Raw genomic sequence first — 21,572 nt, 5'->3', positions numbered from 1 at the left:
ATTTCTTTATCCATTCCTCTGTTGATGGACACTTAGGTTGTTTCCGTGTCTTGGCTATTGTAAACAATGCTGCAATAAACATGAAGGTGCAGATATCTCTTTGAGATAGTTATTTTATTTCCTTCAGTTATATACCTAGAAGTGGGATTGCTGGATTGTATGGTAGTTCTATTTTTATTTTTTTGAGGAACCTCCATACTGTTCTCCATAGTGGCTGCGTGAATTTACACTCCTGCCAACAGTGCACGAGGGTTGCCCTTTCTCCACATCCCCACTCTTAACTCTTGTCTTTTCGATAACAGCCATGTGGTAGATATCTCAGTGGTTTTAATTTGCATTTCCCCGATGGTTAGTGATGTTGAACACCTTTTCATGTACCTGTTGGTCATGTGTGTGTCTTTTTTGGAAAAACCTATATTCAGGTCCTTTGTCCATTTTTAATAGGATTGTTTGGATTTTTTGCTGTTGTAGTGAATGGTGCTGCATCTTTCTTCTCATTTCTTCAGCTGAATCTCTTCTGAGTCTCCGTTTTTTAAAGATTCATGTGATTAGATTGGGCCCACTCAAGAAATCCAAAATAAACTTGCTATTTTAAGGTCTGTAACCTTAATTCCATCAGTAAACCCCCTTTTGCCGTGTAATGTAACATATTTACAGGTTTCAGGAATTAGGGCATGCACAGCTTTGGAGAGGCCATTCTTCCCAACACTAAGTAATATTCGCTGAGCCCTTCTCAGGGCAAGGCATGGTGCTGAGGCCTGCGGGTCCAGGATAAACAGTCCAGATGCAAGCCTTCCCTCATGGAGCTCGGAGCCCTGAAGAGCGAGGACCACTGCTCGCACGTGACCCCATTTGCAGGGCCTGGGACCCACTCAGAGGCCCATGTGCCATCTGTCTAAAGCATTAGAAGGTATAAATCAAACCATACTGCCGTGCCCCCTGCTCTCTGCAGTTTCTCTGGAAGGTGGTTTGCAGGGTGTCTCCACTGCAGAAAATGACAGGATGGGGCGGAAGCTGGGTTTGGGCTCAGCGCTCTTGGGCAGAGGCTGGCTGGACTTGCCTAACCTAGGGCAGCTCTGACCAGGTCAATCTCCCCAGAGCACCGGGGCCTGTGAGACTCCTGCCCCAGGTGTCACTTTTCAGGCTCTGTTTTCCAGACAGTTCTAAACATTTCTCAGAGTATACTACCAGCAAAATGGTGGGAGGGAATGTCTCCTGGGGACCCCCACTCGGGATTTGGGTGGCCAGCTTCAAACCAGATCAGCCCTTCTTGCTCTGGTTTCTTGGGGCAGAGGCTGGGACCCTACCTGCTCTCCATACTCAGATCCCTTTAGCCCCCATCCATGGCCTGGGGTGGAAGGAGGGTCGTTCTGTCCTTTTTATTTAGAGACTCTTTGCTCAATCAGTCATTGACTTGCAGGAAAATTTCTTAGGAGACCAAAAAGGACAAATCGTATATTTCAGCCTGTGTGATAAGCTGGCCTCTGCATGGCTCACCCAGCGCAGGGCCCTTTCTGCCCAGATGGCTGCAGTAGTTTCCAAGCCTGTTTGTATCTGCTGTGGTTCCCTGCAATATCACCACCTCCCCGCCAAAACCCACAGAGGCCAACACAACCCTCCACCCCTTCACAACCTTGGCCTCTCAGGCCCTTGCCTCTGTGCCTGCCCCTGGCCTCCCTAACCTGGCCTCCTTTTAGGTGCTTGAATGCGGCCTGCTGCCTCCTGCCCCACCGCTTTCGCAAGCGCAGTTTCTGCTGCCCGGAAGGCTCCTTCCTCCTGCTTTACGTCCTTCCCTCCTGCTTTACGTCCTTCCCTCCTGCTTTACCTCCTTCCCTCCTTGCTTTACCTCCTTCCCTCCTGCTTTACCTCCTTCCCTCCTGCTTTACCTCCTTCCCTCCTTGCTTTACCTCCTTCCCTCCTGCTTTACCTCCTTCCCTCCTGCTTTACCTCCTTCCCTCCTTGCTTTACCTCCTTCCCTCCTGCTTTACCTCCTTCCCTCCTGCTTTACCTCCTTCCCTCCTTGCTTTACCTCCTTCCCTCCTTGCTTTACCTCCTTCCCTCCTGCTTTACCTCCTTCCCTCCTTGCTTTACCTCCTTCCCTCCTTGCTTTACCTCCTTCCCTCCAACCACCTTGAGATACCAGCTTGGGGAGCGGGGTCGTCCTCAGGGATGCCCATCCGCTGCCAACCCTAGGCTGAGTCCAGAGTTCTGCTCTCATTCTTTAGGGAAACTTCCTTGGTTGGACTGTAGAGTCATCAAGTGACGTGGGTCAACTGGACTTAAGTTCAGGGAGGGGGTGGGTGGGGGTGGGGTGGAAGGGGCATCCAGGGTCCATAGGAGATATTCTCTCAAAGTGGAAGCTTTTTAATGACACTTATTGAGCGCTCACTGTTTGCAGGTGTGGGGCTGATTAACCCTCACAACAACCCTGAAAGGGAGGGGCTTTTATTGTCTCCATTGTACGGAGGAGGAGGTGGAGGACAGCTGGCTCGTGCCTGGTAACTAAAAGGTTGTCAAGGTCACAGACTTCCAAGGAGGAGGGCGGAAGCAAAACCATAGAGAGGGCTGTCAGATGGAGGTGCCTTTTCCAAACAGCAAGTCACCCGCCCTCCCACCTAGTGCTTGACAGAGTGTATTAGCATGGCTAGCACCGCACTCTACGCGTTCTTCTGCATCTGCTTCCCACGTGTGTAATTAATCTTGGAGCATCTTCCCACGTCAGTAGAGAGATGGTCTTCTTGCTCATTATCTACTCCAATGTCTTTTCTGGGAGAGAACGACTGGAAACAACCCAAATGCCCTTGTAAGGGCAAATACAAATAAAAACATTTCTTTCTGGTGCCAAAAAGGGAAAGAGACATCCCCACTCCCTTTTCTTGAGCATTTAATTTAGAAAACATAAATTCTTTCTCTGCTCCTTTTTGCATGTATGCGAGGCTTTTAAAAAAGCTGAATGAGCCTCTTGCCAGTTTTACCACACAAGGGAACCCTCTGTTTGCAATGTAAATATCAGGAAGCCACACCCCTATCACCCAGTCTCCGGAGCGTAGGAGCTTAACTCAGGGTTTGGCTCCAAGTTGCGAAGACACCTCCTTTCATAAAGATATGAGTTCTTCTTTCCTGTGGTTAAGGACAATTAGCTAACACAGAGAGCCACCCCAATCACCAGCTGAGTTCAGAATGACAAACCGTGTTATCTACTTCTCTTACTTGAGGTTATCATTTGAGAACCTGGATGTAATAGGTTGTGTCTACTGGACTATATAGAAGGGTAGAGTTTCTGCTTGTGCAGTCTCTTTAGCAGACTGTCTGTGATGTGCACCACAATCAGGTTGAACATATATTCAATAGTAAAACTATTTTCTTTCTTTTCTAATTTTGTGGAGAGGTTTTTGGGGTTGGCGGGAGATTTAGTGTTTAATTTTGTCTCCAACACCTTCAAATGTCTTTCTACAGAGGGCTGGTTGAACAAATCTGGCACCTCCACACAGTGGAATACTATGCAGTCACGACAAAGAACAAGAGGGCTCTCTGCATTTTCACTGTTGCTTGAAAGTGCAAAGTACACAGCAGTTTACTACTTTTTATGTAAAAAGGCTCTATGTTTGAATTTGCTTACATTTGCATAATCTCTGGAAGAGTAAACAGGGAACAAATAAAAGTGCTCATGTATGTGTTAAGGGGAACTGGGCAGAGGGGGGAGTGGACAGGGATGGAATTTTTTTGCTGAACATCATTTTGTATTTTCTGACTTTTGAAACATGTGACTATATTATTTATTCAAAATTAAAAAGGAAGGGTGGTGGCAAGCAAACAAAACAAACCTCTGAAGCAAAGAAGTGCCAGGACCAGACATTCTCTAAGCCCTTGATTCTGTTTATTTCTGAGCTCAGCCTTGACCTTAGAACCAACTGAAAGCTGATTATATTGAAACTTTTATTTTGGTGTTCATGCTGGACGTTTTCTTGGAAGGCAGACCTTAGTGTAAAAGCAGGGAATGTCTTTATTTAAAAAAAGAAAAACAAAAAGTAAAACCAAAAAACTATCAGGTAGCTAACATACTCTTCCCCACTCTCCTCCTCCCCCCAGTTCACTGTCGGCCGGTGAATGCGGTGGGGGGGACTCACGTTCAGAGTCCTGCTGTGGCCCCTCCGCCCCAATCCTCTCTCTGCCTCTTAGGAGGTCACTTAATCTCCAAGGAGTGGGCCTTCCTGGGTCAGCAGGGGTGACAGGAAGGGGTGCATGGGGTGCAATGTTCCTCCATACTGGGAATTGGGAAGCCAAGGTGCCTGAGATTCCACCGTTAGCCATCTGTCTTCTAGAAGCTTCTCTGAGACGATGGGGGAAAAAGGATATGGGGAAGGGGTCATCTCACAACGCCTCTGGCCACTTCTAGGCTTTGTAGATTGTCACTCCTGTTAGTACTGTTGGGCGTCAGATCAGGATGTGCTGGGTGCTTCTGCATTTTATCCCTGGGCCAAACCTATGAAGTAGGTGTTATTTATTATAATCCCCATTTTATGGATGAAGAAACAGAGGGATAGAGCAATCAAGTGACTTCCCCAAGGTCACATAGCTTATAATGGGCAGCTCAACCTCCCAGCTGTTCGGCTTCTAACATCCTCCAGCAGGGTGCTGCAAATCAGTTAAAAAGCTCTGCCTCCTAGCTCCCTACCACTGGCTCTGCGACCTTGGGCACACGCCTTGCCTCGAGGGGTCCCAGTTTCCGGGTGTTAGTAATGGGGGCGGGGCCTTATGATGGACCACGTCACTTCAGTTGGCCTAGGTGGAGCACTGCAGGCTGCAGAAGTCAGCGGATGAGAAGAGCCTCAACACGTTGACCAGTGGGAACATGATAAGCGCTCCGAGGAGCGAGCCCAGCTGCACCGCCGCCCCGCACCACAAGAGGGCGCTGCGGCTACGGTCACGCAGGATCACGCCCAGCATCACCTTGACATAGCTCAGACAGCCAATGAACAGCACCCACGAAGCCACCTGCGGGGATTGGTTGGGAGAGACTCAGCAGTGAAGGTAACTTTGGGGCGAGCCCCAAGGGCGAAGGGCGCTTCTAGGGTGACTGAACAGGGCTAAGGGGACCCCATGGAATAACCTCTAAGTTCAAGGAGAGCCTTTTGCGGGTGACTCTGCTGGACTACTGGGGCCCCCTGAGTTGACCTCCCCAAGGACAAAGGAGAGCCCAATAGCTTTTCTGTCTCATGATCAAGTCAAGGGCAACTAAGAGAAGGCCACGCTGACATACACATAGTGGAAAAAGCGTGGCATTCAGGGGAGAAGCTGGACTGTCACCTTGGACCAGCCAACTCACCTTCTTAAGCCTCTGTTTCCAAATAAGAAGCATCCCTCCCCTTCCCCCCAACCTTGGGCTTCCTGAGTGAGTAACCACAAAGACTTTGGTCAAGAGAAGGGGCTATACTCTCGACCTCCCAGGCCTTGGCTAGCTGGGGGTTGGGAGGCGGACAGCTCCACAGGCCAGATACTTACGATGAGGACTTCTCCACCCCAGTGGCCCTGCATGAGGGGGCAGGGGCTCATCACGGCCATGGCCATGTTGTAGGCCCCAAAGCCGGTCCCGAGCACTGTAAGGACCCCCAGGAATGGCAGAGACCTAGGACAGAGCGGGGGGTGGGACGTGAATAGAGGAGGTGAGTAGCCTGACCTCTGCCCCTCCTCCCCCACCCTGCCCAAGCCCCAGGGGGCCACAGGGAGTGGTCAGAGTCTCCAGGCTTAGAGGTTAGACCCATGTGGAAACTTCCAGGCTACCCAGTTCAAGTGGGTCAGCGAGGTTCCTGGGGTCAAGGCTGGCCTAAGTCATCCTGAGTGTTAACAGCAGGGCCCAGCATCCCAGCAGGAAAAACAGAACAGACTCTAGTGCTACATGAGCCTGGTTCAAATCTCAGTTCCACCTGCAGGACTGGTCCCTAAGCCTCAGTTTCCTCGCCTGCGTAAGGAGCCTTGTGGGGCTGGGGAGCAGTGTGCAGGGCCTGGCCCTGGCTGTGGGCCCACCTGCTACCATCTGCGGCCATTTCCTGCTGTGATGCTCCCCAGCCCAGCCAGGAAGCTGCGCTGATGAGTGGGAGGCTTGGATCATGTTCCTGGCACTGCAGGGTGTGTGCTGTGCGACCTCGGGTGACCCTTCTCCCTCCAGCCTCAGCTACCTTGTCTACAACGTGAGGTTTGCACGATCTGGGGGTCCTGGTGGCTGGCTTAGAGGCACTACACTGGTGGCCTTCCATGTAGGCCCTCGGTCTGACCACTGAGGACACCATCCTTCATTTGAGGCCTTTTCCCTGGGGTCTCCCTGGCCACATTCTTCAGAACACTGACAGGTATGCACCCCTAGGTGACAGTGGAGGGGCTGCCCTGCCTCTAAGGACTCATTCTGCTTCAAGATTCTTGAATTCTGAGACTCTCAGACTCTGTATTTCTAACATTCTGGGTGTCTCAGCATCCACAGGTCTGTGGCCTCTGGTCCTGCTCCCTGAGAAATCTCCAGCTTCCCTCCACAGTTTTTAAACCTCAAGGGAGAAAAATCAGCCTTCTGGCAAAGTGACATCTTCTGTCCAGCTCTCCTGTCCTCATTACTCCTCCTTCCCGGGCTGGGGGGTGGGGGGTGGGCAGGGCTGAGAGGCTGTGAGGCCAGGCAGGGCAGAGGAGCACGTGGGAGGCAGGGACACCTAAAGTTTCACAACCCCAAGGTGGGTGTTTCTCCTGTGCGGATCCGAAGTCCCTACATCAGAACCACTTAGGTTGCTTATTAAAATTTGAAATTGGGACTTCCCTGATGGCACAGTGGTTAAGAATCTGCCTGCCAATGCAGGGGACACGGGTTCAAGCCCTGGTCTGGGAAGATTCCACATGCCGCGGAGCAACTAAGCCCGTGCGCCACAGCTACTGAGCCTGCGCTCTAGAGCCCTCGAGCCACAGCTACTGAAGCCCGCACGCCTAGAGCCCGTGCTCCGCAACAAGAGAAGCCACCGCAATGAGAAGCCCGCGCACACCGCAATGAAGAGCAGCCCCCGCTTCGCCGCAACTAGAGAAAGCCCGTGCACAGCAACGAAGACCCAACACAGCCATAAATAAATAAATATTTATATTAAAAAAAATTTGAAATCTAGGCTGGATCAATCTGCATTTTATCAATTTGCCCAGCCATTCTTCTAGAACTGCAGCTGTAAGGGAGCCGGCATGGGCCGGAGGCAGGAGGGCAGGGCTGAGATCCTCGGAATTAGACCACGGCAGACCCTTTCTCCAAGCCTCAGGGTTTCCATTTGTAAATGGGAACCTCACTTCCTGCTTGCTCCTCCACATGGGCCAATGGCGGTGATGGTGGACCTGACATGTGCCACTGCTGTAAAAGCTTTACCAAATTAGCTCGTCTTATGCTCCCAGCAACCTAGGAAGAAGATCTATTATTATCCCCGTTTTCTAGATTCCTGAGGCACAGAGAGGTGGAGTGACTTGTCCAGTATCACAAAGCTAGTAAGTGGCAGAGCCGGGATTTGAACCCAGGCAGTTGAGCCACAGAAACCATATTCTTAACCGCTACACATCCAGCCTGATAGGTGGGTGTGGGATTCTGGGTTCTGACATGAAGTGTGCCCCCAAGCAGAGTTCTCCAGGGCCAGGTGGGGGTAGACCTGTTAGGCAGAAACATGGAGAGGAAGCAGGCGAGAGGGTTCGCCATGGAGCTGAGGGTGGCGGACAGGTGGTAGGCCACGGGCCCATAGGACAGGCAGGAGTAGGTCTGCACGGAGGGTAGCACGCCGTTGGTGAGCGCATTCACAAAGGCCACCAGGATGTAGATGAAGGTCAGGTGGGCCAGGTGCTGGGGGGCTGTCTTCTCCTCCAGAGGCTCCTGGCCCTTGACGCTGTCCTCCGGGCCTGGGGGGCCCAGGTCCTTCCCTTCCTGCGGCCGGATGGAGTGGAGGGTGACCTGAGAGGTGAGGAGGTCTTCTATGGAAGCTTCCCAGCGCCTGGGTTGACGCTGGAGGAAAAAGAAAGCAATGAGGCAGCAGGCCATCATGAAGGAGAGCAGGAGGAAGAAGACGAAGGGCGAGAAGGTGGCGGGGAGGTAGTGGCTTTCCAGGTGGACCACGGATGGTGCCGTCCTAGCGAGCTCAGACACAAAAGCGCTGCTAGCTCCCTGGGAAAGACAAAACAAGGGTCAGTCGGATCCCTGGGTGATGTCAGGGCACAGGTAACAACACAATTAATGGTGACAATACAGGCACACCTTGCTTTATTGTGCTTCACTTTGTTACACTTCGTGGATGTTGCATTGTGTGTGTGTGTGTGTGTGTATACAAACTGAGGTTTTGCGGCAACCCTACATCGAGCAAGTCTATTGGTGCCATTTTCCCAACAGCATTTGTTCACTTTGTATCTCTGGGTCACAATTTGGTAATTCTTGAAATATTTCAAACCCTCCACTAACAAAAAGATTACGACCCGCTGAAGGCTCAGATGGTGGTTAGCATTTTTTAGCAATAAAGTATTTTTAAATTAAGGTATGTACATTGTTGTTTTAGACATAATGCTACTGTACACTTAATAGACTACATATAGTGGTAAACATAACTTTTATATGCACTGGGAAACCAAAAAAAATTTGTGTGACTCTCTTTATTGCAATATTGCTTTATTGCAGTGGTCCGGAACCAAACCCTCAATTATCTCCAAGGTCTGCCTGTATACAATAATATTAGGCATTATTATTAGTAAGTAAGTGATGGATAATAAACGCTCACACTGACTGATTGCTCACTACACAGCAGCACTGTGCACGTAGCAGCTCGTGTGCGCCTTCTGACGGCCCTGCGCAGTGGGGTCCATCACCCCTGGTTTTAGAGGGCACAGAGGTGTCAGGACGGTTTGTCTTACCTGAGGGTTCCGGGGAGTACGTGGCGAAGCCAGTGCGCTTGGTTCTTTCTGACCCAGAAGCTACAGCTTTCCCCCCTTACTGCCCTCCAGGGCTGGTAACCACAAATATACATGTTCAGAGGAGGGGCTGGCTGCAGACAGGAGAGCAGCCCCACCCAAAGGCGCCCTGTGGCGACTTTCCTCCAAGAGATATCATGCCTCTAGATTTATGTATGTGAAATTTCAAAAAATTTAAATGTTATCAACTAATTCAAACTCTCGAAGAAGAAAAATGCTTTCATGCTATGGTGGCCCAGGCCACTGGTTTGCAAACATGGCTGTACTGCGGTGGTTTGGATGGTGTTAGGTGTATATACTGTCCAATATCCAGTGAGGAAGTTTGATGTTGTAACAGCACGAGGTATTGAAGCAACGTCTAAAGTCTATGGTTCTCAGCCCTGTCTGTACATTAGTGACAGCTGGGGAATTCTGAATACATACACATTTACAATCCCTTATCTGCAATTCTGAAATCCAGAAAGCTCTAAAAGCCAGAATTTTTCTGTGTCTCATTTGACAGCAACACTGAGCTGGATATGAGTCTATTTACAGCCTTCGTCTGCCTACTGGGCATGAATGCCCCGGGCTGTGGGCAGCGGGGGTCACTGTGCTGCACTGCTGGGTCACAGGCCCTGTCCCAGACTTGGGGTAAGTGTGTTCTAAAATCTGAAGCTCCAGATTCCAAAACACACCTGACCCCAAGGATTTCAGGGATGGGGGTGAGGGGGTGCCCGCTGGCATAGGTCTCAGCAGCTCCCCCGGGGGCTCTAAAGTGCCGCCAGGTCAAGAACACTGGTCCACCCAACATCTAGGAGACACCAGCCCTCCGTAGGACCTTGCTTATGACCAAGAACAGAGCTGCAACAGCTCTGGGTAATGCCAGGTACCTGTGGGCTGTCCATGTTCCTGGTGGTCTCAGGGATCGGGGTGGTGTCTGGTGTTTCAGTGATGTTGACACAGGTGGTGAGACCCGAGCCCTGCGCGAGAGCCACCAGGGCAGGCAGGAGGCCGCTGAGTCCTTCACCCACAAAGAAGGTGGTGAGGTAGTGGGTGGGCAGCCTGCTCATGAAGGGCAGGAAGGTGACGGAGGAGGTGCAGTCCACCAGGGCCAGGAAGAAGGTGAGGACCAGAAAGGCGATGCTGTGGTGGCTGCCCAGCACCCAGGAGGTGACATTCCAGAGGAAGGCGAAGAGGGTGCAGGCGATGGTGCCCACCCCCAGCACAGTGAAGATGATAGGCACCTCGGAAAGGCAGCCGGCTTGGAAGTGATGGAGTAGGGTGACCAGCAGGGGGCCGACGTTGGCCAGCTGGATGATAACTGTGAGGTAGGAGGGCAGGTACCAGCCCTCGGGCAGCTCCGTTACCAGCAGGGGCAGCTCTACCCAGAGCCCGTTGATGGCCACCCAGGAGCCCATCCCGAAGGTACAGACCAGCAGGTGTATCAGGAAGGCCATGGTGACGTCTGCCCTGGGCCGGAGGCTGCTGCCTCCACAGATCAACCTGCAGTGTTTGATGGAGAAAAATACTAGGTGAGCAAAGTCAGGTTCACCATCTAGCAAAAGACTGTGCTTCTGGGCCCTCCCCACGAACAAGGTGGCTTTTTATTAGCAGAAAACATGGACAAATTCCTTTATAAGTAAGCTTCCAGTGGGGAAGGCTTTCCTAATTATGACTTGTAAATCCAGAGACTACAAAAGAAAAATTTGATACTTTCAACTGCATAAATCTTAGAACACACAAAAGCAAGAAAACCAACAAAACAGCCTCTGCAAAAATGCCAAAAAATACCAACAACAAGATCAAAAGACAGATGACATCCTGGGTGAAAATACTGCAATGTAAATCACAGACAGAAGATTTATCTTCCTAATGTATAAAGAGTTTTTATAGATTAAGAACAAAAAGACCCAATAGAGAAGTAGACAAAGGATATGAACAGTTCAGAGGAAAAAGTACAAAGAAGTCTTAGACATATGAAAAGATTACCTTCATTCACCATGGGAAATGTCAATTAACAATGACTCCAAGGTGCCACTTCGCACTGTGAGATTGTCCCAAAGCCAATGTTTACCTGCCCTGGACAAAATGATGTATGTACGAGGTTATTATTTCTTGCGGCCCTGTTGGTAATAGCAAAACATGGGAGACAACCTCCCTGCCACCCACAGAAGAGGGGCTAGTGGAAGGGATGGCTGCCTCTTGGAATAGCACACACCTGTTACAAGGAGAGGGATGCAGGAGAGCTCACTGGCTGATAGGATAACGACAGGCCTCGAGGCCGAGCTGATAAGTGAACAACATCAAGGTAGGTAGACAGGAGAAAAGGAGGAAGAATATGTTCTCTTTGCTTGTATTTGCACAAAGCAGCCCTTGAAGGACACATAGAAACTGCTGGGATGTTCAGCACCTCAGTATAGATCTTTTTATATAATTTAGATTTGTGAACCATGTAAACGTACTATCTGGGGACTTCCCTGGTGGTCCAGTGGTAAAGAATCCACCTTCCAACGCAGGGGACGTGGGTTTGATCCCTGGTCGGGGAGCTAAGATCCCACATGCCGTGGGGCAATTAAGCTAACGCGCTACAACAACTGAGCCCGCACACCTCAACTAGAGACAGAAAACCCGCACGCCACAACTAGAGAGAAGCCTACATGCTGCAACGAAGAGGCTGCATCCCACAATGAAGACCCGATGCGGCCAAAACAAAAAAATAAAATAAATATTTTAAAAAGTCAGGATCATTGTCAAAAAAACATACTACCTGTTACAAAAATAAGGTTATCTGATATAAAATTGCAGTCTGGAGTTTTTCTCCTCAAATTATAGAGCTCCCTCTCTGGACAGGCCCTGGGAGACTGCCTGACTGTAGCCCCCCTGGAACCATTCTGTGATCTGTTTACCACCTTCCCAGTTACCTGTGTCATACCACCTGTGCAGTTACCCTCAGTCTAAGGAAAAATATTGGAGAGGCTTTGTCAACTGAAAAAAAAAATCAGCACCGCACAACATAAGGGCAGTGAGTTTCAGTTTTTATTCAGGGGTCTTACTGAGGACTACAGCCTCAGATAGCTCTGAGGAACTGCTCGGGAGAGGTAGGGGAAGAGCCAGGATATGTAGGAATTTCTTGGCTGGGAAATACACGTAGTCATGCATACATCTTGGTAAAAGATCACACACAAACACACACAAACCCAGATAGCTCAAGCTAATGATTTTAGTATTTTTCTATGGACAGGACGATGCAAGATTGCTGGGTCATTGAAATTCTTCCTTAGATATGCATCTTAACTGTCTAGGGGCTCTATATCCAAAACAGAATGCTTCATGCTGTTTTTCCATCCTGAATTCCCCCCAGGGAGCCCTGTCCGTGGTCAACTTCTGTGGGTTGCAACTAGATCCTTGTAGAGCTGGAATGTCAGACAACATTCTTTGTTTACAGCTTTGAGTGAGACTCTGGAGCCAGCTGCCTGGACTTGAACACAGCTCTGCCTCTTAACTGGATGATTTTGGACAACTGAGTTTGCCTCTGTGCCTCATTTCCCCCCACTGTAAATAGAGGGCAATGATAGTATCGACCTCATGGTTTGTAATGAGATGCAATGTGTTAATGAGTATGTGTCGTCTCAGTGCCTGCCGCACAGAAAACGCTCACTAAGGGTTAGCTGTTTTTGCTATGGTGCAACGCCAGGTTTGGTGACAATTATTTTTTTCTAATTTGCATGCAAATTAACATATGACTATTAAAATTAATAAAGGAAAAAAAGTTCCCCATGAGGTACCACCTGAAATACTGGTGGCACATGCACCATTTTGGAAAGAGATGTTGATTGGGCCAATCACCTCCTTTTACCGATGGGAAAAGGGGTAGGGTCTGCAGGGGTGTAGGGGCTCTGCTGAGGCTGGTGATGGGATTTGGAGCAGGGTCCCCTGCAGCACTTGGCTCCGCCTATCTCTCCTCATGACGCTAATCTCGGTTCTGCTCAATTCACATGGTCAGCCTTTAACTCCTTGTCTCTCTTTTAGAACCCGCAGGGGCAGCCCTGTGGCTACGCCCCACCCAGGAAGCTCCCCTCCAGGTTCCCACATACAGAACTGACTCTCCAGGTCCAGACTCCTTTCCTCCTTCCTCCTTGGAGGGAACACAATCCTCCGGCTGCCACCTCTTCCTCTCTGGGAGGCAGAATGCAGAATGCAGCCCGACTTGCTTTCAGTCCCACTTCACCACCTCCTGTCTGGGAGCCTTAGGTGAGTCACTAAGCTCCATTTCCTCACCTGCGAAGCTGGCCCACTAACAGCCCAGGACAGGCCTGGTTCTGGGCATGCCCAGAGGACCCATGGAAAGAGGGCAAAATTCTGCCTTCGCCTGTGCAGTGCTCCTTGCCTGGGGCGCCATCCCCCTCCCGTCCATATCCCAGATTTCTGCAGGACCCTACCCCCCAGGAAACCTCATCTGGCTGCCCAGCCCTGGGACCCAGGACCCTCCATTTAGGGTTTTCCTGGTGTGGGTGTATGCTGGCACATTTCCCGGGGAGACTGAAGCCCCTGGAGGGCAGGGGCTGCTTTGGAATCTGGCTTTTTTTTTTTTTCCGGTATGCGGGCCTCTCACTGTTGGGGCCTCTCCAGTCGCGGAGCACAGGCTCCGGACGCGCAGGCTCAGTGGCCATGGCTCAAGGGCCCAGCCGCTCCGCGGCATGTGGGATCCTCCTGGACCAGGGCACGAACCCGTGTCCCCTGCATCGGCAGGCGGACCCTCAACCACTGCGCCACCAGGGAAGCCCTGGAATCTGGCATTTTGACTGCAGAAGAGCCTTTACAGATGACCTAGCTCCGGATTTGTAAACTGGTAACTCACTGGCCGCAGGCGAGCAGCAGATGTATTATTTTGATGTGTGGCATGTTGTAAATAATTAGTTACTGAAATCCACAAGTCAGGAAGGAGGTGGCATACAAAACTCAGGATTTCTGGCTTCTTGGGAATATTCTGGAAGACCACACCAGGACAATGTGCCCACATGGCAACAATCACCCTTGGCCCTCTGTAACTTAGGGTACCTGCCTGGGCCCCTCCAGGCCCGGTAGACACTGCAACCCCTGATCAAGCCTAGCCCTTATTTCTGAGAGCAAGATGTGGCTTGCCCAGGATCCCCCACTAGTTGGGGGCAAAATGCGGGCTGGGATCCAACCTTGGGCCTCTCAGTACTGGACTCCGGGCACTGACTCCAGCCACCTGGAGGCAGACGCCGGGGCTCAAATTGCAGCTTCAACCCTGCGCAAACAACTTAACCTCTGCTATCTGATTCCTCTTGTGCAAAATGGGAGGGTCCCAGTACCAACATCAGAATTGTTAGGACCATGAACTTGCAAAATACTAGCATGATGCCTGACACATAGTAAGTGCTCAATAAACATGAATGATCATGATTACGATTTCAGCAAACATGTCAATTGCATTTAAAAACACACAATTTTCCTGAGCACACTTCTAGATACCACAACACACATAATTCCTGATGGCAAAATTTTGTCATCACTTCCCCCTAAAACAATCGACCCGGGATTATTAGTCACCTACTTTGTGCCCAGTGCTGTGAGGGATGCAGGCAGAAAAGTCACAGGGGCTATGCCCAGAGAAAAGTGTGAGGAAGAGGTGTGTGGGCTGCAGGACCCAGATGCATCATGGGCCAAAGCAGGCAGAGTTGCAGGTAGAGGGGAGGGTGCAGTGGCTGGGACTGGATGGAAAGGCAGGGTTTCCCACCTGCTGGGAAAACTAGTAAAGTAGTCTTGTTCAGGCTTCAGAGGCAGAAGTAGGCCTCTGACTGTCTTGTGACCCTGCCTCGACTGGCTGCGTGCCTGTTTACACACTTAACAATTGTTACTAACTAGTCAGGCGGCACTTACCATAAGAAAGGGAGTGGGTCTTGGAATTTCTTGAGCCCTGGGGACTTGGCCAGTCCCCTGCGGTCTGGAAAATCTTGTGACTCACATGGTGAAATCGACAGCATTGTTACAATTGAACCAGAGCTGCATTTTTGCACGCAAACAGATGATATCAGTTTGCGGCCACGCACTGCCCGAGACCCTTCCCAACTGGGACTTCAGACTGCTGTTACTCGGGACTTCCCAGCTGCTGTTTGAACCTGGATGAAGGTGTTGGCCCAATCTGGTGATGTATACTCGGTTATATCTAATACTTTTATTCATCCCCTTCTAATGACTGTATATTGAAATTATGTTAAATAATCTTCTATTAAAGAAATTAATTAAATCTGTTCAGTTGTGTGAGACGAGTGGTTATTTTGCCAGCGAATCCAACGAACCTTGAAACTGAAAGCAGGCTTTCGGCAATACACCACCCTACCTTGGCCGAGGCAGGTAACTCAATGGCTGCAAAACAGGGGCTGTCCTGCCCTGGAGGATCAGTGGAGTGGAGGAGGGAGAGAACCTTTTCCAAAAGCCAGCAATTCATTGCAGCTTCTCGGCTGCCCAAAGTACTGTCCAAGTAGACCCAGAAATAGGTGCTGCCTGCCCACTCCCACCTGAGACCAGGATCTGGTATAAAGCAGGCAGAATCCCACTGGAAAAAAGCTGACCCACGTCAGTTAAGGTAGAGTTCTGCCTAGGATTGGTGAAACAATACAGAAGGAAAGAAAAGGTAGAGCATTGTATGATATTCCAAGGCTGAGGCTACTAGCTGCTTCCCACTGGCCACTCTTCCTTCTTCCTTAGTTATTACTGAGACCAGATTTTTGGTTGGGCAAATGGCCACTGAGCTAAAGGACTACATTTCCCAGCTTCCCTCGTAGCTGGACGTGACCATCCAATCAAGACCAGGCCAACGAAGTTGGAAGCGACTTTGGAAGTCTCCTTAAAGGGAGTGTGCCCTTCTGTTCTTCCTTATCCTGCTGTCTAGAATTCAAATGTGGTAGCCCGAACGCCAGCAGCCATTTTGCACAATGGGAGATGACACGGGGGCTAGATGGAGACTAGACGCCCTCAGGACTTTGTGGCCCAGAACTGCCACACCAGCCCTGTTCTGTCTGCCGTTGGACCATTTTGCTTGTTTAATGTTGTTAAGGTATAAATAAGCTTCTATCTTGCTTAAGCCACTCTTATTTTATAAATAGCAAAGCACTGGCTAAGTGTACGGAGATATATGTTCAAGGATGTATATTGACCAGTGATAGTGAAATGGAGCAGGACCCTACGGTCCTTGCCCCCATGTCCTCAGCCTGCCTTTTGTCTGTGGAAAAACTTTAGCCAAAGAGTAAGTTTAATCAGAGAAGTGAGAAAATGCAGAAACAAAGGAAAATAGTCCAACAAAACTAAATAATAATAGTTTAGTCATTAAGCGTAGTCAAGGACCTGTAGTTCCTTCTCAAAGGGCTATAGATAATATTCTGAGCCACACTCTATGAGCAGTCTTATAGATAGTGAAACCCCTGCCAGGTGGAGAAGTTAACTGCATGACGATCAGGATGTAGCCATGACATAAGCTGCCACAATTCCGAGAACTGGCCTCAAGAAATGGAAACAAATCAACCCTGGAACTAAAGATTAATTGTACTTAATCAGGATGACACTGGTCAGACCACTGATGATCAATTTCAAGATGACTGTCAGAGCCGACTATGCTGTTTCTGCATGTAGCCCCCTCCCTCTGTCTGTAAAAGCTCTTTTCCCCTGATTGTCGGGTCAGGGGGGGACGTCGGCCTTTGGACAGGCATCTGCCTGCCACCCCCACCACCCCGGTTGCTGGCATTCAAAATAAAGCAAACTTTCCTTTCCACCAAGCTTGCCTCTTTATTGGCTTTTGAGCTGCGAGCAGCTGGACCCCACTTCTGGTTACAATAGTAGCCAAAAACTAATGAGTACATTTATCTCATTTACTATCAAAGCCCAGCCTCAGAAACTCAGGTCCTGCCACAACTAGGATCTGATCAAAAACCAAACTCAAACAAAATTAGTTGTTGAGACACACCTTAAAGAGATACCAAAAGGAAAAGGTTAGGAGTAAATGTGGGGGCAAAGGTCTTCCAGAAAAATGCAGGGTGGGGGGAGAGAGAGGGAGAGGTAGCTCTCAATATGGAATTTGATGGCAAAAGTCAAAAGTAGGAACTGAGACCCAGAGTCATTTCATATTGATAAAGACAAATTCATAATGGAGTCAAAACAGTGGTGAATATCTATATTCTGAATAACATTCTCCAGAAGCCTCAGAAATGCTGGGAGAAAAGGACAGAAGCACAGTAAATGGTGGGGTTTTGACTCATTGTTCCAGGCCTTGAGAGCAGAAGAAGGTAAAAAATAAACAAGGATATAGAAGAGGCAATAAATGATATGCAATAAATTATATGACAGGCATATGCCTATGTCTACTAAGGAATAAGTAAATAATTAAAGGGAGGAAGCAAATTTGCAGAAGATGGTTACCTTTTATCACTTGAACAGCTATTCAACTATGAGGTCATTAAGGTGGCCAGTTACACATTGACAAATATGTAGTTTTCCTGAATAGAACCAGTTAGAAAATAAGACTTCTATTGGGTAGTCATTTAGGAAAAATAAATAAAGCTGGACCTCTTTCTTATCTCTTACTCAGCCCCCACCCCCACCAAAAAAAAAATCAATTTTAGCTGGATCAAATGTTTAAATATTTTTTAAATTTAAAAAAATCATAAAAATACTCCAAAGAACATATAGGCAGAGGGAACAGCTTGTGCAAAAGTCCTGGGGCAGGAATGAACCTAGGCCAGTGTGGCTGGAACAGTGGGCTTAAAGGGGAGAAGAGGGCAGACAGGGGAGATAAGGAACCTAAATTTCATTTATGTGCAATGGGTCCCATGCACTGAGAGCCTAAATCCCCACGGCCCACAGAGCTTTCTCTGGGTCCTTAGGAAGGTGCCACCACAGCTGCGAGGGAACTGATTTGGCTCTGCCAGTTTCTGTTTCTTCACCTGGAAAAAAGTCACAGCGGTGTAAGGTCCAGCACGACCCATCTCCTTTGTGGTTCCCCTGCCTTGGCTTACTCCCAGCCAGCCACACCAAGTGCCATGTGCTCCTGGACCCCGGCGACACAGCCATCAATGGCAGTGGATGGGGGATGCCCTAGGCAGAGGGACTTGCCTGTGCAGAGGCCCCGTTTCTTCAGAGATCTAAGGAGTGGCTCAGAGTGTGTTGGGGATATTGTTTAAAAGTGCACATCTCTGTTATCTGTTTTTTCTACAGTGACCTTGCAGTTCTTGTTCATTCATTTATCCAGTATTTATTGGATACTTGGTGTGTGCTGGACACAACCTCTGCTCTCAGGAAAGTGTGGGAAGAAACAGTCACTAAGCATAGTAGGAACACAGAGCAAGTCAGCTGGTGATAGGGCTGTGGAGGGAAGAAGCTGGCCGGGGGAGCAGGCAATCGGGAAGGGTGGCTGCAATCGTAAATGGGGTTGTCAGAGGGAACTTGAAGGAAGCCTGGGAGTGAGCCATGTCAGGGGAAAGAGTGGTGGTGGGGGAGGGCACAGCAATTGCAAAGGCCCTGGGGCAGGGTCTCACCTGTCTTGCCCCAGCCAGAAACAGGTATTGGTGTTGGAAGAACAGCCAGGAGGCCAGCGTGGCTACTACAGCAATTCCCGTAGGGAGGAATGGGCAGGTCATGTAGGGCCCTGTAGGCAAGAGTCTGGGGGTTTTCTCTGAGCTAAAATCTCCATTGCTGGACAGAGGTGGGACCAGCTCTAATTTCGTTTTTAACAGAATCATGCTGGCTGTTGTGAGGAGAATAATGGGGGGCCAGGGTGGAAGCAGGAGTGAAACTTGTTAACCCATTAGGAAGCTGGTGCAGTTCTCCAGGCAGAAAAGATAAAAACAATACCAGTAACAACAACTACAACAATGGCTGCTATTTCTTGCTGCTTGTCTTGCAGGCCTGGCTGTAAGCACTTCACACACACTATCCATCAAATCCTCTCAACAATCCTGGGACAAGCATTATAATTGTCTCCATTTAAGAGATGAGGAAACTGAGGCTCAGAGAGGGAAAGTCATTTGCCCGAGGTCACACAGCTGGCCATCTGGGAGCTGAGGTTTGAGCCCAGGCATATCTGACTGTGGACCCAGCCCTCTTAACCAGCCTGAGCAGGGCCCTGTGGGTGAGGGGGTTAGGAAGCTGCTGCAGGGGCCAAGCTGAGCAGGATCCCTTTCCACTCACCTCCAGTCTCCCCAGCACTTGGGCTAGGAAAGGGAGAAATGGGGTTCAGGCCCTGGAGAACCTGGGAGAGACTCCAAGACATATCTGTTTCCCGGGCCCCTTCAGTGACTCTGGGAGACCAGAAACCTAAGGCTTTGAGTGAGACACTTGAGATGCCCCCACAACAGATGGGCAAACACAGGGAAGCCAGAAGGACAGCCTCAGGCAAAGGTGTCCCTTCCCTTCACATTCTTGCACGGAGAGCTGAGTCCCAGGCCCAAGGGAGTGAAGGGAGTAGAGGGTGAGGGGCCAGCACACCCTCAATATGTGGGCTGGGCCATCTCCTCCCCCACCAGGCAGGAAGGGCCTTGTCCAGCCTTGCCCCTCAGAGCCCGAGCCTCCAACCCTGCGCTCGGTCCTGCTCTCTGCTTCCTTCCTTTACAGCATCACTGGGCATCAGCTTGGGGACGGGAGCTTATCTGTGTGCTGCTCTCTCCCACGTGAGCCCGGCCCTGTCCTCTCTCCCAGTGTCCAGATGGCCACCTGGTTTGCTAAGGGCTGGGCCACCTGATCGAGCCTGCCTCAACCATGTGTGTTAAGTCGGCCAGGGCAGCCCGGGCAGTGCCAGGTGACGGCATGGGCACTGGCCACACACTGCTCCCAGAAAAGGGTCTGAGTCAATGTTGTCCCAGGTTCCAGACTCCTAGTAAGACTAGAGGGGTGGGGATGTGGTCCAGGCAGGAGCAAGATGGCTCTGAGTGGACAGAACAGGGAGACAGAGAGGGGCAAAAACAAAAAACCTAGAAGAAGAGATGGAGAGATAAAGACAGAGACTGAGACACAGAGGGACACAAAGAACCAAAAGCTAGAAGCAGAAATGGGCAGGAAGACAGAGGCACAGAGGCAGGGCAAAAGGAGGGGCTGAGATGAACAGGAGGTAGAAGCAGAGGGGAGATTCTGTGTGTGCTGGAGGCCCGGCCCAGGTAAGCCACCGCCCTCGTGGCTCACATCCACGTGTATCAAGAGGGCTTCACCTCTCCTCGCCATAAGCTTGGCGTTACCTTGGGCCGCATCCCATCTCAATGTTCCCATCTCACAGATGTGGGGAAACCAGGCCCAGAGAGGAAGCAGTGCTTGCCCACACCTTGTCCAACCCCTGGTCAACCAGGCCTGTGCTCACTTGGCTGTGCATCCTCAAGCCAGCTGCTCACCTTCTCTGGGTCTCTGTGTCTCCAAAGGGTCTGAGGATGCCCAGGCTTTTAGCGCTTGGCTGCCAGGGAGGAAGCAAGGAGATAACAGGACCCCAGCCAGCCAGTGGGGACTGTGAGTTCCCTTTCTCCCTCTCGCCTCTCCCAGGGCCTGGAAGGGCTTCAGGCCTCCCAAGGGGCTGACCTTGGCTGGGTTCCTCTCCCCTCAGTGCCCATCCCAACCCTCGGTCTCCGTGCCAGGCTGGTGAGATTCCGGCCCCCACCTGGTAGGAACAGCTGTCCCAATGGTGTGGAGATGCAGCCGGGTAGAGGTCAGGGGGGGCGCAGTCTTTTGGCCTGGGGAGGAGGGGTCTGGAGTCCACCCAGCCGGCTCAGGGTGCCCCAACTCCAGCCGGACCTGCGGGCCAGCGGAGGAGGAGACCCTTCTTCCCCGCTATCCCTCGGCCTCGAACCCAGCAGCTGAAATTTCCTTTCTCCACGGCCAAGGGAAAGGCCATGGGCCACCTGCTGTCCCCAGACTAGACTGGCCCCTGGTACCTGCAGCTGTGCACTTACAGGCCTGAGTAGCCCAGCTCGGCTGGCTTACCTGCTGGTCCTGTTCCCAAGTGGCTCTGCATGGGAGGGGCCAGAGGCAGCCGGTTAGTATTAACCTGTCCCCGCCCCAAGGAGGGGGAAAGGCGCGGGCAGGGTGGGCGGGGCTCACTGAGAGCCTAACTGCGTGTCTGAATCAGCCCAAGCAGCCCAATCCAGAGGATCCTGATGATTCAACTTAACAATAAAGGGCTTATTACTCAGCGCTTTAACCCCCAGAAGACAAAAGAGCTGCCCAGGCATTGGCTCCGGCCCCACCTTCGGGCCACCGTAATTCCCTTCGTGCAGGAATGGCGCCCCCTGGAGCAGAAACTCTTGGTTCAAATAGTGGTGCTTAAATAAGTCACTTGGAAAGTGGGGATAATAATAACGCCCTCCTTGTGGAGCAGAAGTCAAAACAGCCAGTGTGTGCTGAGCGGACTCTGTGCCAGGACCTGAGCTTGAGGTGCACTAATACGTTTAATCTACCACAGGCTTTTTTTTTTTTTTTTTTTTTTTTTTTTTTGCCGTACGCGGGCCTCTCACTGCTGTGGCCTCTCCCGTTGCGGAGCACAGGCTCCGGACGCGCAGGCTCAGCGGCCATGGCTCACGGGCCTAGCCACTCCGCGGCATGTGGGATCTTCCCGGACCGGGGCACGAACCCGTGTCCCCTGC

General features: G+C 50.6%; 1 protein-coding gene across 4 annotated transcripts; it reads right to left on the bottom strand.

The window, feature by feature from the left end:
- Positions 1–3,231: 3,231 nt before the first annotated feature.
- Positions 3,232–20,941, bottom strand: SLC52A3 (solute carrier family 52 member 3). Of its 4 annotated transcripts, XM_089896663.1 has the most exons (6): positions 20,914–20,941; positions 9,828–10,440; positions 7,659–8,164; positions 5,503–5,626; positions 4,951–4,995; positions 3,232–4,483 (listed from the first exon to the last, which is right to left on the bottom strand). In XM_089896663.1, the coding sequence occupies exons 2-6, from the start codon at positions 10,392–10,394 to the stop codon at positions 4,367–4,369; spliced, it is 1,359 nt and encodes a 452-aa protein (XP_089752789.1). In that variant the 5' UTR covers positions 10,395–10,440; positions 20,914–20,941; the 3' UTR covers positions 3,232–4,366. The 4 variants fall into 4 exon arrangements, with proteins under 4 accessions (XP_089752789.1, XP_022448671.1, XP_089752790.1 ...); XM_022592963.2 differs by having other exon boundaries at positions 4,390–4,995; XM_089896664.1 differs by having other exon boundaries at positions 4,390–4,995; positions 7,659–8,005.
- Positions 20,942–21,572: the final 631 nt, after the last annotated feature.

Source organism: Delphinapterus leucas, chromosome 15, assembly GCF_059928025.1.
Source record: "Delphinapterus leucas isolate spDelLeu-1000000601 "Yukka" chromosome 15, BTC_Dleu_Yukka2, whole genome shotgun sequence".
Taxonomy (NCBI): Eukaryota; Metazoa; Chordata; class Mammalia; order Artiodactyla; family Monodontidae; genus Delphinapterus; species Delphinapterus leucas.
The sequence above is the reverse complement of the archived record's forward strand: the minus strand, read 5'-3'. Positions and strand labels throughout refer to the sequence as shown.